The following is a 27,113-nucleotide window of genomic DNA, read 5'->3' on the forward strand; positions in this document are numbered from 1 at the left end:
AAAAAAGATTTAGGTTTAAAACAAGATAAGAGAACTCAAATGATTAAGATGTACTTTTTCTGCATATAACTTTCAAATATCCTCAAAATAAATATAACCAGAGGGAAAAATGAACAAAGTTTTATGTACATTATGAATGAACATATTTTAAAAAGCATTCCTGGCTTGCATACACATTTTAGTTTCGTTATACTTACCTTCAGTAACATAATCTAAATACCTATCTTCAAAGATTATAGGTAATGAATTGAGATCTCCATCGAGTTCACTACATTCGATAGGAAGGGGTGGAAGAGAGCTGCAGAAGGAAGTGTTTTTGATAGCTGTGCACATCTGTAGATGACTCTGAGCACTGAAAAATATAAACTGTTAGTCAGTACTGTAATATAAAGCCAATAAATTAAATTCTTGCCTCTAGACTTCCATGGTCCCAAGAAAAAAAACCTGTGAAAATAGCTGAGGTACTTTCACAGACTTAACAGTACAACTGTTTAGAAAGTGAGGAGTATAGGTCAGGGCTAGAGTGAGGATCCCCTTTATCTCCTAACTAGGGTGAAAGTTTATTCATCTTATGTGTATAAAATCAATAAAGAGAAAAATTAGCATTGGTAAACTTCATGTGGAAAATGAATACCTTGATAGTACAAACTGGTATAAAATATATTCATTTTAATTTTTAAAATTACATTTTGCTTTACTAGGCAGCTAGGTGGTAGGGTTGATAAAGTGTTAGAGTTGGAGACGGAAACACCTGAGTTCAAATATGGCCTCAGATAGATTAATTAGCTATGTGGTCCTAGGCAAGGCGAGTCACTTAACTGCTGTCTTCCTCTGCTTTCTCATCTGTAAAATGCAGGGGTGGGGTGCTAAAAATAATACTTACCTCTCAGGTTATGAAGATAAAATGAGCTAATATTTGCAAAGCACTTTGCAAACTTAAAAGTACTATAGAAATCCTAGTTATTATTATTACTTTTATGTACAAATCTATGTTGGCATTATTAGTCTTAGTATATAAGTTTCCCAACTGTAAGAAGACTTAAGGGAATAGACCCATCTAACTTACTGTGAAGCACACAGATAATAGAATCACATAAGGGCACGTTTATATTGTTTGATGCTAATAATAACAAGTTAAAACAATGCACACCAATTCCTTCTAGTCTAAACTGAGAAAAATGTTAGTGAAAAGGAATAGTGTGAGAAAAAGTAGGAAACACAAGATATGCTACATTTGCCCAGAGTTTAAGGTTAACCTAAGGAAGTGGTGGAAACAGAAACTGGAGGGGTAGAGGTTTGGTCTGGATTGTGAAGATTCTGAAAAGCTAAAGTATTTGGATTTCATGTAGTTGGCCTTTTGAAGGCTTCTAATGAGAAAATGACAAGATCTACATCAGTGGTGTCACATTCAAATAGAAAAGGATCCCTGTGGGCTACATATTGACTTAGAAAACCACAAATTAAAAATTTCTATGCTGTATTGTATTTTTAATGATTTTGTTAAGCCTTTCCCAATTACATTTTCATCTAGCTCCAGTGAACTGGGAGTTTTGTGAGGTAGGTTAGAGAGTTTCACACCTCTGATCTACAGTATCACCAAATGCTTAGTGGATATTTTGAACTGGATATTCCACAGGCTTCCTAAATGCAATAACCTCCTATTTGACCTGTTGGTTGCTGATCTTCAGCCATATTCCTTACCTCCCTCCACAGACACTTTGGACTCTGCCTCTGGGATTCTGGGCTCTCACAGATAAGCTTTTGCTTTCTCTTTTCTGGAACCAGACCTTCACTATCACTTCCTGGAAATTTCTGAATCATGCTAACTTGCATGTACCCCTTTTAATTCTCCTTTATGTTTTTCCATTAGAATGTAAGCTCCCTGATGGTAGGAATTGTCTTGCTTGCTTAGATTTGTATCCCTAGCATTTAGCATGGTGCTCGCGCACAATAAGTGCTTTAAAAAATGCTTTATATCATACATTATCATACCCATACATAATCAACAGGAGAAATGAAACTAATTCCTTTGGATAATAAAACCAGACACAAGTTTGATTCTGGAGGCTAGTGACTGCTTATTTCCAGGAGATAGATATAAATGAGAGGATCCATATGTTGTGAAAATAAAGGGGTTTCTTTTTTGCTCCTGCAGGATCATGTACCCATAAAAATATCAAGTAAACGTAGCTCTGGGAAGATGAAGGTTTTGATCGGTCAGGTCAGGGATGGATCTTCAACTAAGAATGGGACCTCACATCAGATTTCCATACATTTGACAGACTTGACTGAAGAGGCAGAATTTTTCTGGAATTTGATTTCTCACAGACTCACTCTCTTGTATATTCAGTGAAAAATAACACTGACTCAGTGAGATATAAGTTCCACTCAAAGAAAATTAATATCACTCTTGTAGTATTTTCTGCTTTGTGTTACTTACTGGAGTTCTTGATAGGCAAGGGCTGCTTGCCTTGGATGTTCAAAACAGAAAAATGCTTCAGAAAACCTGCGTACCTGGAAAATCCCAAGAGTTACTGTTAATCAAATATAGAACAATTTTAGGCAAAGGAGATAGTTGTAAACTTTTAAGAATACAATTATCCTAAAATCAAAATACAGCAATTTACACTAACTTCAAATGACAACGAGCAGTATCAATGGACTCCCATCAATCAAAATGAAATATTATAAAAATATGAAAATAAACACATGTGAAGGATTCTGAAATAAGGCGATGCTCAGATTTCTAGTCATAGTTCTAAGGGGCATCTGCACACTGTCACAAAGTACACAAAGTACCTCAGCCATACATACAGCTTTTATTGCTCTGTGAAGGAAGATAAGGCCCTCAGCAATATTGTGAAGTAGGGAAAGTATGTTGAGAGTATCCTTGACTTTCCCTTTCTTTCCTAATCCCCTTTTGATACCCAGCACCATGATCGTCTGATCTCTCTTCCTTATAAAAAACAAAACCAGAGGACAGTTAGGTGGTTCAGTGAATAGAACACTGGCCCTGGGGTCAGGAGGACCTGAATTCAAATCTGGCTTCAGACACTTGACACTTACTAGCTGTGCAACCCTGGGCAAGTCATTTAACCCCACTGCCCAGCCAAAAAAAACAAAAAACAAACAAACAAACAAGTCTGAAAGCCATTTATACTTTGATGATCACATTATATTGATACCTTTTGCAGTTATATTTCACCAGATTTCGGAGTTGGACCAGGTAAGGTATGATTTAGTCAAACTTACAGCTTACTGACAATCTTTAATGCAACATTTTGAGATGTGGTCTTTTCTTAACTAAGGGAGAACCCATTACCTTCTGAAGGAGTCTATTATAATTCTGGTTATCTCTAAATGTCAGGAAGTTCTTTCTCATATTTACCTCCTCACAAGTTTGTTTTCTAAAGCTCAGCAGAACAAGTTAACAGGGATTATAGTAGTCCTTCAGATATCGGAAGTCAACTATCCCTTACCTAAAACTGCTACAGTTCCTTCAACTTACCCTCATATGAAATCCCTCATCATCCTGAATGCCTGCCTTCCTCTGACATTGTCCAGCTTACCAATGCCCTCTCTAAAATGTAACATACAGTAATGAATGTAATACTTCAGGTGGGGGCTAACCATGGTGCAGTTTATGTAGTAAGGCTATCACTTCCATATTATTATATAGTTTCTCTTAATGTACCTTAAGATCACATTCGTTTTCTTGGTGATCAGGGCAATTTGGTAGCACTGTGGACAAAGCCTGGAGTCAGGAAGACTCATCTTTCCTGAGTTCAATCCAGCCTCAGACGCTTACTAGCTGTGTGACCCTGGGCAAGGCACTTAACCCTGTTTGCCTCAGTTCCTCATCTGTAAAACAAGCTTGAGAAGATGGCAAACTGCTCCAGTATCTTTGCCAAGAAAACCTCAAATGGAATCACAAAGAATCAGACAAGATTGAAATGATGAACAAATATTCCACTACTGATTCATACTGTGTTTATAACTGACTGATCCCACCCGTTTTCAGATGCACCGCTTCTGTCTCACCTTGCCTCACCATATTATACTTTTGAAATTTATTTTTTGAACCTACTATAAAGCTTTATAATTAGCCTTGGCTAACTGGCCTTAGGTTTGGTTCAAATATTTTAGTATTTAAAAATTTTCTTGAATACTGACTCATCTAAGTGAATTAGCTATCCTGGCTATCTTTTGTCATCTTCAATTTAAACATACTATCTATATGCATTTCAAACCTTTTATCTATATAGTTAAAATATTTTGTCTCTATTAATGAAATGTTGGACAGGTAGAGATAGAATGTTAAGTGTCACAGGGATCTTTTTCCTTGTTCTTGAAATATGTTGCCTAAGACTGATACTAAGCCTGCTTTAATTGAGGATCTTACTCAGAAGTGAGGAACTGAGTCAGAAGGGATAAAGCCAGTCTTTCTCCTCTCCCTCTCCCAAGTTATTTGGATTCCTTTCAAAATGAGCTGTGGGGAATAATCCTGGTCGAGGTTGCTGGATGAGAAGGAGCATGTTTTGGCACCCCATGCTTTTTTAAGCTAGAACCCTAGCCCTTACAGGCTGCTGGACCAGTAGGACTTACAGGACTTGTTAGTCTCCCATCCTTAACCCAAATTCCTCCGCGCCTCTCTGTTCCAAGGTTCCCAGATTCCAAGGATGCAGGGTCTATTCGCACCACACTCACTCCATCCACATTTCCTCCTCTTAGAATTCCTAGTTTCCTTCAAAACTCAAGTTCCACTTTCTAAATGAAGCCTTTCTTAAATTCCCTAGTTGCCTGTGCTTTCCATCCCAAATTAGGTTGTCTTTATTTTGTATGAACTGAAGAGGCAGTATAGTGTGGAGGACAGAAAGCTGGCTTAGAAGACAGGAAGACCTGAATTTAAGTCCTGCTTCTGGCATATGGAGGGAATGTGACCCCTCACAAGTCATTTATTTAACTTCTCACTGCAACTCTCTAAGTCTCTAAGTTGCAGAGAATGTGCTGACCTGCATTGGTAGAGGGGGTTCCTCATCCTGGAATTCTCTATACTAACACAGTCCAGAACTTTATTCCTATCCCTTTTATAGATGTGTGCACACTGTCTTTTATAGAATATCAGACCCTTGAGGGCAGGGACTATTTCATTCTTGTCTCTGCATCCATAGTATGTAGTGGCTAGCACATACCATGCGCTTAATAAATACTTGCTGATTAATTCCTTTTCCTTTAAACTACTATTCTGGACTTGATTTTCCTTTTCCAGTGGGAATCATCCTGTCACCTTCCTGGTCAGGAAATCCAGTATTGTGGTTCATTGCTTTTGCTACCTCTTACCTCCAGATATCTAAGATACAGGGCAAGGAGCAAAAAGCAGGAGGCAACTGGATGCTCTATTCAAGTATTCCTCAGAAGAGGAAAGACTGGAGAGGAGTTAACAGTATGTTGACACATGGAGGAACAAATGGAGAACAGAAGGGGTATCAAAAGAACAAGGGAACTCTGGGTTTTAGGGAGTTGGATCTAGGAACTTTAGTTTTAACATCTGTGCAAGTCTGTATATTTGTTACCACAAATACAAAAGCTTAACTACAGGTTAGATGGTGTTGGGGAAAACTAGAAAATGACAAAAAAATGTAGATACTGGGGGACTGGAAAATTTGAGAAAATGAAAATTGGACTTACGCTAAGTAAAATGAACAATTGTAGTATTTTATATAAACTACTTACCAGAAAGGCAGTGTGGTACAGTGGAAAGAGTGGATTTGGTATCAGAAGACCCAGGGTTTGACTCTGGCTCAGATACTATTTCTGTGACTTTAGGTAAGTTATCTAATCTCTCTGGGCCCTAGTTTTCTCACTTAAAAATGGGGGGGGGAGCATTTGGACTAAATAATCTTTGAGGTTTAATTCTAAATCAATTATTCTAGTTAAATGCTGCCTAATTACTACAGATCACAATAATATATAATACTAAAATGTTTCATGATCTTTGTTACAACAAACAAGATACATTTCTGCCTTCTGGAAGCCCAGTCATCTTCATAAAAAATGATAAAGGACTGAGTATCTTCTTTATTGATAGATTTTCTTTTCAAAGTTTTTGATGTTTGCGGACAAATTCTGGCTCTCTTGGTCAGGGCTCAAAAGATTCTGAATAGTATGGACACTAATAATACCATCTACTTATTCTTATAGAGATTAGAGGCAATACATACAGCCTTTACTTACGAGGCTCATGACAAAAGAAATAGGATCGAGCCTAAAGGTTTGGAAGTTGGAACCTACCTTCTGATCTGGTAACTTTAGAATCCATGAAGTTGCTAAAAATGCAGTTTTTAAGCACTATAATGAAAACGGACACTCTCAAAAGCATTTTTGGAAGACAAAATAAATTTTAAAACATGCAGTTGTTATACAAACTATGGCTGCTATCTTTGAGAGAAGCAAGAAAAAAAGAATGGAGGCACAATGATCAACCACAATTACAGATACAATGATGAACACGCTATGTTCTTCCTGAAAAAAAAAAGGTCATGATCTCAGGAAGCATTAAGAGACACATTTTTTGGACACAACCAATGTGAGAATTTGTGGGGGATTGGGGGAGAGAGGGGAAAGAGGTAAAAGGAAGAGGAAATAAATTTATCAATTATAATTTTTTAAAAAAGAATACAGAGAATAAAACGAAACTCTCACATTGCAGAATTTCAAATAACAAAGAATACAGAACATCTTCAAGTAAAAAAACCTAATGCTTAAAGGAGATAAATTTCAGGCATCTACAATATCAATTTATGTAGAATACTTTGGTTCAAACAATCCATGATATTGATTTTATTTAAAATTATATTGGAATTTACCAGAGCTGTAACTCCAAATGCAAAATGAGAAAAATCCAGTTAAATACTATAAATAATGAGAAATGTTTTCATTAGAGAACTTTTATCACAAAAGTAAAATGCAGCTTATTTTATCTTATGTTAAAAGGATGTCAAGTGAAACTAATCAAAGAGTGAAAAATATATCTGAGTTCAGCTTATGTGAATGGGAACCAAAACTGCAAGTATCTGTATGGCTGTGATTTGATAAGAGAAGGAAACAAGGAAAAAGAAGAACTGCAGTGGTTTTTTTATGTGAATAAATTCTGAAAGACTTGAGAATCCTGTACACTGCTATTTCTTTACTGAGTACAGCATACACAAAACCAGAAACTAACAACAGAATGTTTCCTTAGCAAGGTTAACCAATGTATAACAACCTGGTTTAAAATTAAATGTATTTAAAATGAAAAAAACTGTCTATGTGCTTAGGATAGCAGGCAAATAATTCTTATTGACAAATTTTAATGGTATTATGACCTATTTAAGTACCAGGAACTAAACTATTTTTTAGAAATTACTTTCTTTCACAAAAAAACAACAAAAAGATAACAAAAAAAACAAAACAAAACAAAAAAACCTCCAAAAACATAGAGTCACAGATTTCCAGCTGGAAGAAACCTCAGTGACCTATTTAATCTACTATCCTCATTCTACAGCTGAGGAAACTAAGACTTAGAAAGATTAAGTGACTTGTCCAAGGTCACACATGTATTAACAGAAGTGAAATTTCAACTCAAGGCCTCTAACTCTAAAATCAGTGTTTTTCCCACTCTATCATGTTGTAACATTTCAATTTGAAGGAGACTGTAAGCTCTTTGAGAGCAGTGATTGTTTCATTACATCTTTTATTTCAAGTATCTAGCATAATACTTGGTACATAGTAGGAGTTACCAACTGCTTGGTAATTACTGATATTGCTGGATATAACCTAAATAATAAGATACTTAGGAGAAAAAAATAGTAGTTCATTCTATCATTTTTGGGTTTTGTCAGACCCATTATTTAAATCAGTCTCATTACCTCTCTAGACCAAATGGTAGGAGGAAGAAATTATTTCCTTTATAACACAAAAAACACTGTTAGGAAACAGGCCAATGTTTATAAGGTCATTTGAAAGTATGTGATTTAGTTATTTTAGAAAGCAAAATCCAGAAAGCAACGACACCACGTGGCTAAAATGTTAAATGCAAAATAATTTATGTAGGCCAGTAACTAAGTTAAAAAAAAATTCTATGCCCACATGTACAAAAATATTCGTAGCAGCTCTTTTTGTGGTGGCAAAGAATTGGAAATTGAGAGGATGCCCATCAATTGGGGAATGGCTGAGCAAGCTGTGGTATATGAAAGTAATGGAATACTACTGTGCTATAAGAAATGATGAACAGGTTGACTTCAGAAGACTTGCATGGTCTGATGCTGAGTGAAGTAAGCAGAACCAAGAGAACTTTGTACACAATAACAGCCATGTTGTACGATGACTAACATTGATAAACTTAACCCTTCTCAGCATTACAAGGATCTAAGACATCTCCAGAGACCTCGTGATGGAAAATGCTATTCACATCCAAAGAAAGAACTATGAAAGTTGAATTGCTATCATTTTTTTCCTCTTCTGTTGAGTTTTGTTTCCTCTTTCTGATGGTTCCTCCTATTGGTTTTAATTTTTACTTACAACTTCACTAATGTGAAAATATGTTTAATAGGAAAGTAAATGTATAGCCTATATCAGATTGTGTGCCATCTTGAGGAAGGTGGTGGGGAGGAAAGGGGAGAAAAATTTTCAACTCAAAAGCATATGGAAGTGATTGTTGATAAATCAAAATAAACTAATAAAATTTAAAAAATACTATGCCTATAATTAAAAATATTAAAGAAAATGTATGTGTAATAGTCTTCATGAGTTAAGAACAGATGATGAAGAATTAAGAATTTTTAAGTCTTATAATACTGATTCATCAACCAGCAGGCATTTATTAAGTACCAAGAAGCTATTTATGATTCAAAGAGAAAAATGAAACAGTTCCTGTCCTCAAACAGGGCAAGCACCCAGAATTTAGTAGTAGCAAGAGAACTGGTCAAAGTGTATTTGAAAAATTACACAGTTCTTTTAACATATTGTTTTCCCACACAATTTCTCATGCTGTTTTCCTTCACAAAATCTCATCTTTTCAATGAAAAATGTTCTCTGGATGATGGTATACTGGTTGTAAATTCTGAAATACCACAATCTTAAAAGAACTGAATGTCTGGATTCAGGAGTACCTGAGTTCAAATCCAGCCTCAGACACTTGACATTTACTAGCTGTGTGACCCAGGGCAAGTCACTTACCCCTAATTGCCTCACCAATAAAACAAAACAAAACAAAACAAAAAACTGAATATGCACATGACACAAAGACCAATAGAGAGATACACGGTGGGCAAAAGGAGCCTGAAGCAGGTATAACCTCCACAAAGGTGAGGAAATAGCTTAAGAAATATCATTAAGGAAATGTAGGACCAGAAAAGGCAGTGGCCAGTCATTTAGCAAGAATGAGATAAGAAATGGACAGCCTCACTACTCAACTATAACCCACAAAATATTAAACAAAACAACACAAAATAAAACTAGAGTCTCTTTAGTACATTATGTTGATATTACTAGGAATATCTATAGAAGAACATGAGACATGTGTGGGAAAAAAAAGTGTGGATGGTTTGTGAGATGTATCCATGGATGGAATAAACACAAAAATGAGATCAGATCCCCTGAAGTATTGGAATAATGAGATTCAAGAAGAACTTAGAGAACTCTCCAAACAGAGTGGACATATTAAGCACATATGCTTGTTCCTTCTCCATGTGATTTATAAAGACTGCCTTTGGGTATAGTTTAATTCCAAAAGATATTTAAAAACAAAAAAACTGAATTACCATGAAATTAGAGAAATACCCTATTTTGAATCAAGAACTGACATTCTCTCTCACTATATAGATTCATATGGTTTTGTAACAGGCAATTCTTACCATAATAGGCAAGAATAAGGTTCAAAAAAAAAAGAATTAACCTCTTCACTGTCCGAAGAATAAGAATACAGAATGTTATAAAATCAACAAAGAAGGTGATGATATCAGCTGCTATCTTGTCTTCTATTCCAATTCTTTAATAAACACAAAGTGAGAATTAATTTTAGGAAGATGTGGCAGATATAAGTAGGACAATGACAAATACAACTAAAAAGACTGGGAGCTTCCTTCCCCTCAAAACTCTATCCCCAAAAACTCTTTTAAAAAAGTCAAAATTACAAAAAATTGTGTTCAATATGAAACATTGCTTGTTAAGTAAAAGACTCATCTTCAAATAACACCGCTTAAGTAAAAGAAGAGGCAGTGTGGCATGAGGGGAGAGGGAGAGAATAAGTGTTACACATAGCAGCTACTATGGGTTAGGCATTGTAAAGAACTTTACAAATATTATCTCATTTGATTCTGCTAGGTAGGTGCCAGTACATAGTGGACAAAGTGACACAGACTTAGTAAAGAAGACCTGGGTTCAAATCCTAAGCAAGACATTTAACTTCTCTGAGCCTAAAAATCTCTCTAAGGTCATGAAGTTAGAGTAGGTTTGCAGTCTTTTCTGTTGGGCAAAGTCCCTAAAAGTCCCTTAAATGTATAAGTCCTCAAGTTCAGTTCTCTGTTTTCCTACTAATATTTTCTTTTTATTTGTATAATAAGACACAAGAGTAAACATAAAAATTCACAGTTTTGAAACTATTTAATAGGTTATTTAACAGGGTTTTACTAAGACTTGAAGAAAATCTAACTTCCTAGAAAAAGTAATGTATAATGACTAAAACGTAAGTCCACATCTGCTTGTTGACACTACTCAGCAGAATACAGACTGAACAAATGCATATCTTTTCAAATTTATCCATACCACTTAAAAAGGTTTAGATTCTGATGATTTTTACACTGTCAAATTCTTTGTTTCTGTTAGTATATAATTTAAAAACCTGAAGAAAACCACTACCAGTAGAGGTCACTATATACAAAAATATTCTCTTCCTAATTTTCCTTTGTAGTTGCACCTAAATTTCATCATCAATACTTATAGGCTACACCTCTTCATTTCATTTAACTTTTTAATACTAAAAACCTTGCTTAAAACTATTTTCTTTTTAACTCTGAAGGAAAATTAGTTATCTTAAAGAATGATCTTAGATTCTCCCAAGGCCCCTGAAATACCACTCTGTTGTGAACAACAGATATGCAAGGAAAAATCTTTCAATTCTAAAGAATTTGGTTTGAGGAGTCATTGGGAATATTTCTCTGGCAGAATCACTAAAATAACAAACCCTTTAGTTGTGCCATCTCTTGTTTCAGTCTATATCTTCAAAATAAGCAATTATTAAATACCTAATATGTGTGAGGCACTGTTAGGCTATTACAAGAATCTGTTCAACCAACTGAAGGGAAAAAATATTCACTTCATTTTTGTTTTTTGTTTTTTTGGCTAGGCAATGGGGTTAAATAAATGACTTGACCAGGGAAAAAGTATTCAAAACAAGTGGTGAAAAGAGAACTTATATGGAAGCAGATAAAAGATGAACAGCTCTCGACATATATAGTATTTATCATATAGGCTTTTTTGAAATGAAAACTTATCGTTACATATTTTGAAACCTCTCCTATGTTCCGTTATGCACATGACATGATTTTGTTTTTCTTTTTCTTTTCTATATTTTATATTTGTGTTCTGGTGTTTGAGTCTCAAATACAATTCAATTAAAAAAAACCCAGAAAATACAATTCAATTAAAAAAAACACAGAGATTCTTTCATTGTCCACCCAATCTAGCTTTCCTCATCCGAAAAAATAAATTTAACATAAGGACTATAAAAGTATACTGAACATAACTTTTATCATTTTAAGATGTATAAGGTACTTTAGGGTCTTTCAATGTCTCAGTCATCACCACTCTATTAGAGTTCTCAATGAAGAATGCCAGAGAATACAGCTTTTTAACAGAATACTACTTTGATTTTTTAAAAAATGTTCTAGTAGGGGCAGCTAGGTGATGCAATGGGTAGAGCACCAGGCTTGGAGTTAGGAAGTTGAGATCAATTTGAGTTCAAATCCAGTCTCAGACACTTACTAGCTGTGTGACCCTGGGCAAGTCACTTAAACTTGTTTGTCTGTTTCCTGATCAGTAAAATAAGCTGGAGAAGGAAATGGCAAACCATTCCAGTATCTTTGCCAAGAAAACCCCAAGTGAGGTCAAGAAGAGTTGGACACAACTGAAATAACTGAACAAATCAGACTTTTCCCTTAGACAAATTTTCCTAATTATTTCCAATTACTGAGGTTTTTTAAAATCTAAAGGAGTAATTCCTGTATCAAACATGCACAATAAATTCACCACCTTTAAGTAGTAACTGTATATTATGAAGAAACAGACATCCAAATGAAGAAATCATAAGGCTACCATGCAAACACTTTCTCCTCCAAATGGAGGCATAATCTTTATTGCCTGGGAGTATAGTGCTATTATACTATTGGACAAGATTATTCCAAAAGTTTAATTATTGCCAAAATTTTAAATATTTGACTAAGAATACCAGCTGACCCCCATACCCAAAGCGCTCTTCAGAAAAATAACTTGCTCAAAAATAAGCTCTCTGAAAAGCCATGAAATTCTTCTACAATTCACTATTTGTTGGCTATTTTTCTCAAGCTCAATCTAGTTTTCTCATGTCATGATACAGTTTAAACACAATTTTAAAAAATGAAAGATTCAGTCAACACCAGCAGATGATAAAAAACTTTGCTTTTTCAATTAAGCACTGGGTCAAGGATAGGGAAAGCCTAAGATCTTTTTATTAAGAATCAAAGAAGCAGTCATATATAACAAAAAAGCCCAACTATTACATAATGTAAATAGTGCAGAAATACTTACAAATTTTGGTGAGTACAAAGAATATGAAAAAATATGATTTTTATTTTTGACATAATGTAGAACCAATATTCTATTTATTCATCAAGTTTGTCCTATTCTTGGCTTTTTGAGTCTCATATTGACTACCATTTTTTCTTTAAGGTTAATAAAATCCTAGTTCAGTTCATTTGCCAGTCCTCATGGAGGACGGAATATTATGAACAGTTTTGTACCATAAAACAATGAAAGAAATGGATGGTCCTGAAAACAAGGTAAGAAGTCATTTATCTTCACTGTCAAGTCCCATGTTGGGACTCCATCAGTTTAGTACCTGATTTAGGTAAGCAGAAATTGCCCTTAAGGAAAAGTTTGGAAAAATAGTTAGACCTGATCAATTCCTTAAGGAAAAATTCTGTGCTGGAGGTGACACAATTTTAAAGTCTCTCAGAGAATGAATCTCAAGATATTGCAAAAAATAAGATTCCCAAAAAATGGTTAAGATCACGGAGTAAATAACAAAAATAGATAGACCCATAAGCTTACTTTCATACTTCCATAAACTCTTGTGATAATGCTCTACATATGCATCAAAGATATGATTGAGGAAGAGATAAAAAGAGAAGAGATAGGTTTTCATAATTTTCTGCTCTAATTTCCATAAAAAATTGATAATGCAAGATTTCACCATTTTTGTTTGTTGATTACAAAAGTATTTGATGGAACAAGGTAAAAGGCAGACTTAGGGATTCACAATATCTCCCACACGTGTCAATGCACACAACATGCACTGATACATACTGTCATAGACAATGGATATGATGACAAAGAATTTTGTTTAAAGATCCTCTGAGTATAAACACAGTGAGATAAATGCTCTCAAAAATATTTACTATTGGGGCAGCTAGGTGGTGCAGTGGAGAGAGCTCTGGTTGACTGTCTCACCAAAAAGCAAAAAAAAGAAATTTTTTTTACTATTGTCATGAAGAGTATCTTGCTTTAAATGGTGAGTTTTCCAAGATCTACTTTTCCAGATGGCATTATGTTTATTGTACTGATACAATGAACACTACAGGGTCTCCTTCACAAGATCTAGAGTCACTTAAAAGTATTTAGTCTAGCAATCCATGAAGCAAAAATGAAGTAAATGAATACTAACTGAATCAAGCGATGATTAGTGCCAAATATGTGCCAGCCATTGTGCTTGATGTTGGGGACAGAAAGACAAAAATGAAACAGTGGTACCTGTACCCAAGTAGCTAACATTCTATCAAAAAAAAATAGTACATACACGAAAAACTGTACACTGATTAAATATAAAATAAATAAAAGGCAATTCTGGCAGGGAGAACACTAGGAATGGGGGGTGGGGAGAGGATCAGGAAAGGTATAAAGAGTGATGTTTGAACTGAGCCTTGAAGGAATTAAAGGGATACAAGGTGCTTTAATTATGAGAGAGGATGGACAGCCTATGCCTTTGTCAAATCCTATATCTGGACGTTACTATAACTTGACAATGACCTAAGCTAAGAATTGAATAGGAGATAAGGTTGATTATCAATTGGGCACTAGGGAAAGCTTTAAATTTCCCCAAGCTATTTACTTTCTTCTGTGAATATCTATTCTTCAAAAAACAATACTCTGGGTAGTACTGTTACATAATTCCAATCATGGACCACTAAACTCTTGGAGGACTCAAAATTGCAAGGGAAACAAAGGCAACGGAAAGACTGAATGGAAGATAAAGTAAATGTGAAGTAGTTAAAAAAAATACTGAGGATCTATATGACTGGAACAATGTTTCCTTATCTGGTCTCTGTGACCAGTTAGTTTTTCAATTATCATATCTGGCTATTATTTATACCACTGAAATTTGTGTGTGTAGTGTCTTGATTCTGCTTATATTTTTTAGAACAGTAACTAACAGTAACTTAAACAAGCAGTGGTTTGGGAGTGAAGAGAGAGGGGGGTTCTATTTCTGCTTCTGCTTCTAAATGCCTGTATAGCCTTAGGGGAGTCACTTCACCCTCTGGACATGAATTTTCTCACTCATAAAAGGAAAGAGGCCAGATGGTTGCACAAATGATCTCTGAGGGCCCTTCTGGATTTGGATTTTGGTGAGAGAGAGAGAGAGAAAGAGAGAGAAAGCGTGTGTTTGTATGTATGTGTGCATAATTGTGTAGCTTTTGTTTTCATAAACTTCAGGTTTTGCATTTTAAGAAAATTTAACAGATAAATGACAGCTTTCATCATGAAGTTCTACATTTAGCACTCACCCTTAACGTATGATGTTCTTGTGCTAATAATGCTGTTATTTCATCTTGTAATGTTATAACTTCTAAAAACTGTCCCCATAGTGCCATTAGAAGTGAGCAAAGCTGTGCAAGATTCATATTTATGAGTTCCGCCAGTTCATCAGGATTTTCCATTTTCTGAAATTGGAGGTAAAAAAAACAGTTTTCTAAGACCCATTAAATACATAAGCATAATTCTTTATAAAAAATGCTAGGTACTCAAAATAAGAAAAAGGCTGAGAACAAGGTGTTTATATCTTGTTTTCATATAATACAACAACTATTTTTGATTTTTACTACTTGTTTCATTAATAAAATACTAATTCTAGTAGTTTTAAATATTATCTCAAGCAAAACTTATTAAAGTTACATCATTTCAAATCACAACAACTCAACTGATGTAAAAAAACCCTGAAAATCTTCTAAATGAGATTCTATAAAATATGGAACTCTAAAAATACAGCCAACAAAATGTGGAAAACTTTACACATAATACACTGATGTGATTAAACAAAATAAACAAAATTTGAGATATATTGTTATAATTACACAGACTTTAAAAAACAGTTATAGTTATATGAGATACTTAAATAAATGTTTATGACTTCATTGAAGGCACTGGGTTATTTTATAAATTACTGTTTGAGGGCTTACTCCTATGATTCTATAATTCTAAAATTTTGGTTTGCCTATAGTATTCTGGAATGGTCTGCATAAAGAGGTGACAAGTCTCCTCCAGATCAAGGAAAGATTGTGATAACTACTTTTCACAGCTGTCATGGAGGGAGTTTTCTGTTTACAAGTTAGACTAGATTACTTCTAAAGTATGCTCCAATTCTTTTAGAGATTCTGTAATTTTTCTAAACTCTAATTTTTCTAAACATTCATACCTAATGGTGACAATAAATTATTCTACATATTTAAATATTCATGGAAACATCACAAAAGTTAAACTACTACTAACCTACTGTGAAATGTAGAGTCCACTAAAAGAGGCAATCACTTAGCTGGTGAACTGCTAAACAAAATAAGAGTCTCTTAGAAGAATAAAATAAATTTAGTTCCAAATATTCAATTTTTTTCCATGGAAGTAATTGTATTCATAAGAGCAGGTATTTAAAAATAATTAGAGCAGAGTACTCTGCACAGGTGAAAACTTTTTCTTTCTATTTCTTTCCACTACCTTACAAAAAGAACTGTTGGTAGCTTTAGTCTCCTACATATCAGCACCGCAGGAGACCAGGCACAGACATGCAGAAATCCAATAATCCTTTATTAAATCTATCTTAATAAAAACAGTCACTGAGGCAGGGAAATATCATAAGCTACAGTTAAATTTGGCCTGTCATTTGTTTTTAGTTTTGAACAGGACTTTTATTTTTAAATTTTAATACCTGACTTAATGGTACAAAGCTTATCTTATGCAAAATTTTCAAAATATTTTAAGAAACAAATGTCTTCAATTCCAAAAGATCATGATGGAAAATGCTGTCCACATCCAGAAAAAGACCTACAGAATCTGAATGCAGATTGAAGCATAATATTTGTTCTGTCTCTTTTTTTAATGTTTGTTTCTTCCTTCTCGTGGTTTTCCCACATTGGTTCTAATTCTTCTTTACAACATGACTAATGTGAAAATAGGTTTAATATGAATGTATGTGTTGACCCCATATCAATTTACATGCCGTCTTAGGGTGGGGGGAGGGGAGAGATGGAGAGAAAATTTAGAACTTAAAATCTTATGGAAGTGAATGCTGAAAACTAAAAATAAATTTTATTATGAAAAAGAAAAAAAAGAAATAATGTCTTGATGATAGGGAAAAAATAAGCTGTATTAACTAAGCTTTCCCCTAAAATGACATTTAACTTAATGATCTCTCTAGAAAAATGCTCTTAGTTCTACCTAATACTTAGCAAAAAGCCTGAACATAGTGCTTAATAAATGCCTGTTTGTTGACTGAGTTCAAAGAAAACCTAACAGCATATCTAATTCAACTCTCTTATTTTTAAAGAGGGAAACTGATGGAACAAATCAAATAAATCATGCCATCCCATTTCAAATAAATGATAAAACATGGCATCCTGATACCTTAATGAGGTGAAAACCAATTAATCATAGGCTTTAGATTAATGAAATGAATGAAAAAGTCCTTAATCAGCTGGAGTGACTTTGACAGGAAGAATGTTTAGAATCCAAAAGACATTTCAACAGGTTAAGAGGCAAGAGGATACCAATTAAATCCTTTGATTAAAGGAAGACTTTTGTGAACTTTAGGAATTTTGAAAACTTCTGATCGACCCATCTCCATCCCAGCAGGGTCTCCAGAACTGGATGATAGTGTCTGCATTGGGAGCCAAAGACTAGATGAAGATTCAAGGCTCTATAAAGAGTCCAGCAAAAAAGTTACACTCTATGTATGAAGGAACATCTTGAGGATTCCAAGCAAAAGGACTTTCAGGAGTTGTAAGTGACTCCTTTGCCACGTGTGTTCTCTGAGCCTAAGCTTACTTTCCCCTAAATTTTGTTCTGGTGGTAGAGTTTGTCCAACTCTTGGGGACATGTTTATAGCAACTATACTAACTATACCATCACAGTAAAATATCCCTTTCTAAAAGCTAATAAGTCTGGATGACTAACTGATAATTTGAGAACACAGCAAAAAGAGGCGTTGGTCCAAAAGCCTTAGAGAAGGACTCCGAATCCTTCAGGGAAATCCCCCGTAAGCGATGAGAAGAGCTGTAGCTATCTCTTCTTGCTAAATTTGGGGAACCTAACTTATCAATGTACTTAAGAGTTGCGATAAGGACCCTAAGAATTAGCATGCGCTACATAAATATGGAACATGAAATTCAGTCAATAAGCATTTATTAGGGGCAGCTAGGTGGTGCAGTGGATAGAGCACTGGCCCTGAAGTCAGGAGTACCTGAGTTCAAATCTAGCCTCAGACACATAACACTTACTAGCTGTGTGACCCTGGGCAAGTCACTTAACCCCATTGCCTAGGGAAAAAAAAAGCATTTATTAAATGTTTACTGTGTGCCAGGTACTCTGCTAAGGTCTGGAGATAACAAAGAAAGGTAAACACATAGTCCCTGTCTTCAAAGAGCTCACATTCTAATTAATTTAAGTAACTGGTTCAAGGTAAATAAGATTTTGTTGATTTGGAACTAAAAGCCAGGTGTCTTGACTTTTAATCTTCATGTAATATTGTATAACATCCAATTTCAACTGTTAACTGTACGTGGGTACAAGAGAATCCCTTTGTAATATGGTGTAAGTGTACAGGGCTGAAGATGAAAACCAATCCATGTCAGAATAGTCTCGTACTGTAGAAAGTTACTCTTTTGAGAATATATACAATTAAAATTATGGTACATCTGAAATCATGTAATAATGGTATTCTATTATACTTACTAGATACCTTATAAGTTCTTAGCAGGAAAAGGTTCTATTTTGTTTGTAAATGTCATTTGTATTAGTTATAAAACTTATGGTCTTAAGAGAACTGCCTGGAGGTTAAGTGACTTGCCCAGAGCCACACAGCCAGTACGTGTCAGACTTGCACTCAGGTCTTCCTGGCTTTAAGGCCAGTTCTCTATATGCTACACCAAGATGACTAAGGAGAATTTAAATACCCCAAATTCTAAGTTAAAAAAAAAAGCAATCTACCATTGTACTATATTATAATAATAATTATATAAGAATAATAAAACGATACATATATATGTTACCTTCTAGCATGTCTTTCCCAAGGATGAAGAAAAAGTGTTTAAATATAACAATTAACTTGAGTCTTATAACAAAACTAAACAAGTTGACCTACAGACTAAATTTACTTTAGAATTTCAAGTAGTGTTATCAATGGTAAACTTAATTTCAAATGATCAAGTTCTCAATGAAAGAACTATGTAGGTAGGTGTTTTTAGGCAAGAGTCATTCTAAAAATATACAGTCTAAAGTCCAGCAGATCTTTTTATGCTCCCCCTCTTCATTCTTTTACTTTCCCTCCAAAATAAGTTAATGTCTCCAAAGTAAGGAGACAGGCAAACCAAAAATACAACAAAAAACAGAGATACAAAGATGGTAGCCAACTTTCAGATGTGAATACCATTTGTTTCAAGTGGTGGAATGGGGGAGAGAAGGCAGTAGGGAAGGAAAGGAAAATTGGTTAACTTTCTACCATCTTCCAAGTCAAGTCTCTTATACTACTTTCAAGTATTATTATGAGAATTCATATTCAACACAGCCATTCATATACTAATTTACACATGAAAACACAAAGAAACACTCCAAAGTCAAATATATATGATTTCTGCATTATCTGTACCCCTACTCCCTTCCATCAGCAAATATAACAATAAACTGCAGGAGGATTTTAAATACTGAAAGTATTTAGATTCTTACTGTGAAAACAAACCAAAACAAAATAAAGCTTCCAGCTACAGCAACAAGAAAAATAAGTCTGAAAAAATGGCTTAGTATGGAACAAAATTGTTAACACAGAAACTGAACATATATTTTCTTTCTAAATAATGACAATTAATAACAGCAACTATAGGTAGTCCAATGATATTTACCCATGAAAAATAATTATAAAAATCAACCCATAAATTCTTAGAGAAAAGTTATCTTAAATTACTGGAATAAAAAAGAAAATCTTTACCTCTCAAAACATATTTCAATACTGCAACTACATATTAAAGTACAACCAAAACTTTTAGAAGATGTCAAAAATTTTATTTCACACTAAGATAAAATATTTTCTGACCAACTTAAGATTTTATTTCAATAAGATAAACCACCTTTGCATTTTAGAAAAAAGGCATGTTTTTCGGAAAGTTCAATTTAAATTTTGAATCAAGTGTAGTTTGAATAGGTGACATAAACCATCCCAATAACTCTTAAAACAAGTCCAAAATACCTTTACTTCTTCACATAATTCGGTAAGGCGAGCTTCTACATCTATTTTTTCTGAAAAAAAAATTAAAGTATAGATAGATGAAATGTTTTAGTGTTAAAATTTAGCATTATTCATCAAATAATATAGCTAAATTATCCTTATTTAAGCAACCGTAAGAAATTCCTAGGCAAGACCTGAATAGTTAAGTAAATGCAGAGGTAATTTACCATTTTCATAGGAACATTAACTATGTCAGTTCACTAAATAACCATTTTCTAAATTATGGCTCTGGAATAACAGGATAATAGTAAGTTTTAAAAAGGTAATAATGCCATAAAAATATCCATAATACTCATGTAGGGACTAGCTCAACTTTCAGTAAAAGGTTACCATTGTCTATTATGCGTATGATTATATATAACATACATCTTGAAATATTTTAGTGAACTGAATCATACTTAAAATGTACTTAGGATACTATATTATTTAGGGAAAACCTGACAAATTCTTTAAAATTAAATATTTTCTAATTTCATGTTTTATCAATTATATATATTTTTACATCATGAATTCTTGAAGGAGGCATATCTGTAGTAAAATCCAGATTTACATGGTACACATTATAAACATCTGGATGAAGGCAGAACGAATTAAAGTACTTCCAATATGAACTTAATGGAATACTTTAAAATGAAGAAAAATAATGAAATAAATTTAAAAATTTCTTCATTTTTGTCCTTTCAAGAGAGGTTCAACTTGCATATTACAAAGTGACTTTGTTTTTAATTGACTTCACACCTGCAAAACTAAAACAATATATTTAGCTTTTGCGAAAAATGAAAAAAAAAAGCCAAATCACAAACCCAGTATTATATAAACTTAACACTTGAAAACTTTGTGGACTTCTAGTCTAACCTCCCCACCACTGTTGGTTTGTTTACTCATTTTCAATAATGGGAAATTTCCTACCCTTGAAGGTAGTCTAAAATGTTTATTCCTTCACTAAAACAACTACTAATATACTGATTTTAGAAAATGTTATGAAATGATTGTTGTGAATACAACTAAATTAATACATTCAAGAGACAAGGTTTTCATTGGTAGCTGCAGATCATGAGTATTTGTATAACTTTTAAATACAAAAAAATTGCTTTATGGATTTTGTACTTAATCCAATACATTATTCTATTTGACAGCCTTATTAGCTAAGTGATATTTTTGGGGGGAAGGACAGGGAAATGACTTGCCCAGGGTCACACAGCTAGTAAGTGTCAAGTGTTTGGTCTGAGGCCAAATTTGAACTCAGGTCCTCCTGACTTCAGGGCCAATGTTCTATCCACTGTGCCACCTAGCTGCCCCCACTAGCTAAGTAATATTAAGATAAGGAAGCCTGACATTTTTTGTTTTCAAAGTTTAAACAATTTCCCACCCCCCAAAAAATGAACTTAAAAGGTATTCATAAAGTTTGTGAATTGTACTGTTTCTCATTACTCTCTATGTAATATGGGCCATTTTCTATATAGATACAATGATTAAGGACACAGAGCAGTTTTGATACTTAAATTCAGGTCTTTAAAAAATGAGTTCACTGATTTTTAATACAAAAGTCTCTATTTAAACTCAATGAAAGTTGTTTCAAATCAGTGATATCAAACTCAAATAAAAAAGAGGACCACTAAACCATGCAGCAGAATGCATATTGACTTAAACCAAATGTTAATATTATCTACTGTTTTACTGTATTTTTATTTATTTTCTTAAATATTTCCTAGTTACATTTTAATATGGTCCAGGACACATTTGGGAGTGTTCTGGGCCCTAGCCCACTTTGCATGTTTTGACACTTCTATTTTAAATTATTGCTTCAGTTAAGAAACTGTTAATGAAGGTATGTTTTAAATTATCTTGTCTTTGTACTTCACTGTTTTTAATTCAGTAAACATATCTTTTAATTGTTATTTTAAGACTAAAATCAAACCTGTCTGAAAAAGAAAAACTTTAATATATGTGTACAAGTATAAGTATATTATGGGCCCATAATATAAACTGAAAAACTACCAATTCTAAATTAATGGATCAAAGCCTTATTTTAAGATTTCATGAAAATAAAGGAAATTAATTAGGTGCAATGACATTGAATATGAATACACATTTATTTTGACAATGGAGACACTAGTAAGTATCAATATGGCCATATTTCTACAATGTAAAAAACATATTTATAGCTGTGTAGAATAATATATCTATAATATATGCTTATAGATATTTTTATGAGATGAAATTGTCATAAAAGTGATGTTAAAAGAAAAAAAACCTGATAGAACTTCAGTTTTTGTTCTTATTCCTTCTCCCTGCCTTATATCCTGAAACCTTGTTAACTTTTAGTTGCTTCACTGAAATGGGACCAATTTAAACATATCTGAACTAACTTTTGGCAGAGGAAACATGTGAAAAGGTCTGACCTGTCCTTTAATTTTTACTTATCCATTTTTAATGAACAGATTAATAGCAGTTAAATATTTTTAAAGGGAAAAAGTTTATTGAACTCTAAGACATTTTCAATTTTGTATGACAGAAATTACCTGTTTAATTTGATACAAAACTCAACAAAATTCGGCCAGGCGATATAAACAATATTTCACACAGGTGTTAAATAAAATAGAATTACCATTACTTGCTTACTGAGTTGAATTATATATGTCTTTGAAATATAAAATTAGAACTCTGTTATTTTAACTTATAAGAGTATTTTTTATCTCTTATATAACATAGAATTATTGAGAAGTTACTCTTGAATTGGAGTAGTATTACATTAAAATATAACTCAAACTCAAGTTAATTCAGCTAGTCTTATTTACTTCTGTTATGCAGATTAGATTTTTTCCATTTAAGATTTTTATCACTGAGTCTACTCAAAGTTAAGAACTATTCTGAGAAAAATTAAGTTTAGTTTAATTTTGGCAGTATAGACATTATCTAAAATAAGCTTTTAAAAAACCCTTTAGTCACCACATGGTATCTCTGTTCTTGAACACAACTTGTCACTATGACCCAGAAAGAAGTACTTAAAGAACTCTAAAAATGGTATTAAAGGCTCCTTAAGGATAGCCTTTTTATATTTACCATTTCATAGTTTGAAATAAGAAATTTAGTTAATTTTGCCCTTTGGATAACAGATTCAAATTGAGAAAGTTACCATAATGATCAAAGAATTTCTGCTTCATCAAACAACCAAAATCTGTAACTACTAATGGTGGGAACATATTACACTAGTATATAAACTTACTGTTAATAATTTAAAACAAGAATTTCTATATTACTAAAGATTCTATGAGGTTACTTATCCTGCATTAAAAACATACCTAGATTTGTGTCTTTCTGGTTTCGTGGACATTTTCTTCCGAGAAGGCGCTCGTAAAGGACGTGCATGCTGGCCTTGGCTAGTTATAAGGATTGCACACATGACTAGTTACTATACTCCTTTTTCAATGTAATTTATTAGAATTTGCCTATAAGTTAGTAATAAATGTTATCATTGGTTTTCTAGTGTAGTTAGACTAGAACAGTAAAGCAGAATCCATTGATTGGTAAGTTGATAAGCATATTAAATAATACTCAAGACGTGTACATTAAGGATGATGTTGAAATCTAAGGCTTGTTACTTATTTCAATTTAAATCTCTTTAAAATTTAAGTGACATGATCAAAATAACTCAATTTTGTTTATATGTAACTATATTCATTTTCACTCATTTTCAAATGAACAAGTATTTATTAATGAACACCTATTAGTAGGCATTGTGCTAGGTGCTAATGATACAGACAAAAAAATTAAAAACAATTTTTTGTCCTCAAGGAACTTAAAAATTTTTAAATTGGTAGGGGCCTTAGTCTAATCCCATTCATTCACTTGACAGATGAGGAAACTGAGACCCAGAGAAATTACATAATTTACTCAAAAAGCAATTAATAATAGTGGGGACTAGAATTTAGATTTCTAGACTCCCTAGTCCAATGTTTTCACTTAATTATGACTTTTAAATTAGATGTCAATAAAAAAAATACATCTTCATTGTAGGTGAAAGTTAAAATGCAAAAAGAGAAAAGAAATAAAGGCATATTTCTAAATATTAGGAACATTCTCACTTTTTTATCCCTCTCAAAAAGCTCTGGAATGTTTTCCAAACCTTATCTGAAATTCTGATTTTGAAATACATAAGAATTTGAAAATTCATGCTAAGGGGAAAAAGCAAATACAAGCGTACAAGAGAAAAAAGTAAATTCAATATTCTATAAACAAAAAGCAACTTTACATATATTTTAAAATTTGTAGTCTTCATAGGGTAACAGAACTATATTGTTACGTAAATTTTATTTTGCAAAAGAAAGACCTAATTATTTAAGTCTATGGGTTAATTACTTTTATCTTAAACAGTAAGATTTTTTTAGAAGTCTATTTAAAAGATGCATGCAAAAGAGACTAAAAAGTCAAAAGTAAAAAAGGGGTATGTCAATAAATAAAAAGATTTAAGAAAAACAAAGTATTACCAACAAATATTTACTGAACATAAAACATTAAAATGTCCTTGGAAAATAAAAAGTAAATCTTACACTATAAATCATGCATTAGTACCTATGCCTAGTCAAATGATTTTTAAAAATTATCTTTTACCATACAAAGACTGAGTTCTATTTTTGCTCATTTAGTATTTTATGATAAATTATTTAAAATGCATAATTACAAAGAAACTTTTGATTAATCTCTGGGACTGTGTTCTGAGTTGAAATAGGAAGTGTTTTAGATTAACTGTGTTATTTCCAGTCTCACTTTACCAATTTAAAAAAATAAAGGGAAAAAAATCCCTCCTATATATGTCTATATTTTCACTAAGAGGTAACAGTTATCAAGTATAAATTAAGAAAAAACTTATTCCATAAAATGAGAATTGGAGACATTGATGTTTTTTCTATTTGAAATGCATTTTTGTCTCAGAGAAAGACAAACTATTCTATTATGAGTACTTCATGACTCAACTTTTATAAATTAGCTGTTGTTGGCAAATGTATTTTCTCTGAGTTAAAATGTAAATAATTTTTTCTTTTAAATATCTATTGTGTTAAATGTATAATTATATTAGTAGGTTGAATAAATTAAAATATAATTTTGTTTTAAGATTTCTATCACAAATGCTGATTCAACATAAAAAAAGACAAGGTGATTATAATCTACCACTCTGAAGAATACAGACACTCTATAATAGCGTTCTACATGCAGGGTTTGTCCAAAGACACATTCAGATGTTTTAAGTAGAAGGCAAAATAAGAAAGCAGTTTGTCCAGATAATAGATGGTCTAAAGGATAATGATCCTTTCGCATTATTTTTTTTTTATTCTGAGGGATAAAATGTAGCCAAGTAGAAATGCTTATCAACACATACACATGGAGTGTACATGTACATAAGTATTCAACCTTCTGAAACAGTCAATGCAAAAACAAAAACAAAAACAATTTGGCTGATTTTTTCCCAGGGAACTGATGGTTCTTTTATGGTATAGATAATTCAATTGACTATGACATTATAAAGGCAAAGACAGGCACAGTTTTTGCCATCTCCATAGTTATCTTCATAGTAACAGTGAACCAAAAAGTTAGACTACAGAGAGTTTAATGGTTCAGTAAGAATCCATTAAAAATAGTTTTGGTTCATCTATCAAAACCAACCAAGCAAACAAATAAACCCCAAACAGGCAACTGGAAAAATAGGCTACTTATCTTTTTTTTTTAATTAAATTTTATTTTCAGTATTTTTTCTTTTCTACTTAAATTTCAACATAATTTCAAATGAAGTATTTTCCCATCTGTGAGATATCTAGAATGATACCTACTATTTCATAAAGAGCATTAAATATTATTAAAAGATTAAGGTGCTCAAAAGAGTAGGTAGAAAATATGACAGAACCAAGTTAACAGTAATCAAAATAGAAGCAACCGGATTTCTTCAAAAGGATAGAGAGCTAATACAATTAAAATCTTAAAAATGATCTAATTCATTAAAATTATATGAAAATGAAAAATCAAACATAAAATCAAAATTTTAACATTGTCAACCCCAATAACATGTATGTGTGTATATTATGTGTATGCTTATATATTATACACATATATATTATACACACACATATGTGTGTATATATATATATATATATATATATATACACACACATACATATGCACATAGATATTTATTTAATGAAATCATATGCTTGGTTTGTTGGTGACCTATAGCTCTTAAGCACTGGTTAGATGATAATCATAATCCCACAAATTTAGAGTAAGCAACAGATTCTATGGTCAACTGAAACCAATTTTTTAAGTTGCTTCAAATACTTACAATATTTAACCCTCCTATTAAATATTTTATGTGGACTGTTAACTTGTTTCCATATTTGTTCCATATTACTTCCTGTTTTTATTTTTCCATTATAACAAAGGATAATGTACTATTTTCTGTTTTTTATATGTCAAAATATTCACTTTAAATGTAGCACTAAGTGGTTTTTTAAAGACTGTAAAATATTTCTGATTCACATATTCAGATTTAATAGTTAAAAGAGACAGTACATATTATCACTTATGAACATTATAGTTTTCATGTGAAAAATATAACAATGTATCTTCATAATTAACAATATAATCATGTAGAAAAGATTTAGAAGTATAGAAAAAGACTGTATTACTTCCAACATACCCAGATCTATTCTGTGACAAGAGGGAAGCTCTTGTGTTACCATTAGGAAGTAGCTGTGCAATCCCTGGAATGCTAGCAGCAAACTGGAACAAAGTGTATAATGGAAATTGTAGGCATGATGTAAGAATGATTCTGCAATTATGAAACTGCATCCCTAAACAAAAATATTAAGACAATATTTTACTACCTAAAAATATCTCAAAATGGAAAAACATAAAGATGATATTTTTCTTATACTAAAATTCAGATCATTTACAATAATCCTTGTCAAATCTAAACCATAAATGTGACTAAGGCAAAATTTAACACAACAAATGTTTTTGTTAGTAAAAGTCTAAGTACATTGAATATGGCTCAATTCATTCAACTGAA

At 32.7% G+C, this 27,113-nt stretch overlaps 1 protein-coding gene across 5 annotated transcripts in view; it reads right to left on the reverse strand.

The window, feature by feature from the left end:
* FAM135A (family with sequence similarity 135 member A) overlaps positions 1-27,113 on the reverse strand; it is a 121,331-nt gene that overhangs the window by 33,878 nt on the left and 60,340 nt on the right. For 2 of the 5 annotated variants that reach the window (XM_021000143.2, XM_021000147.2), the window contains exons 9-14: positions 26,742-26,895; positions 23,356-23,433; positions 20,015-20,064; positions 15,075-15,230; positions 2,441-2,514; positions 198-352 (exon numbers count right to left, since the gene is read on the reverse strand). In XM_021000143.2, the coding sequence (XP_020855802.1) occupies positions 198-352; positions 2,441-2,514; positions 15,075-15,230; positions 20,015-20,064; positions 23,356-23,433; positions 26,742-26,895 (667 nt within the window). Of the gene's footprint in view, positions 1-197; positions 353-2,440; positions 2,515-15,074; positions 15,231-16,056; positions 16,113-20,014; positions 20,065-23,355; positions 23,434-26,741; positions 26,896-27,113 lie in introns of those variants that run through there. The other 3 variants (XM_021000144.2, XM_021000148.2, XM_078155296.1) reach the window with 2 other exon arrangements.

This window comes from Phascolarctos cinereus, unplaced genomic scaffold (genome assembly GCF_003287225.1).
Source record: "Phascolarctos cinereus isolate Bilbo 61053 unplaced genomic scaffold, phaCin_HiC Scaffold_5;HRSCAF=322, whole genome shotgun sequence".
NCBI classification, from domain to species: Eukaryota; Metazoa; Chordata; class Mammalia; order Diprotodontia; family Phascolarctidae; genus Phascolarctos; species Phascolarctos cinereus.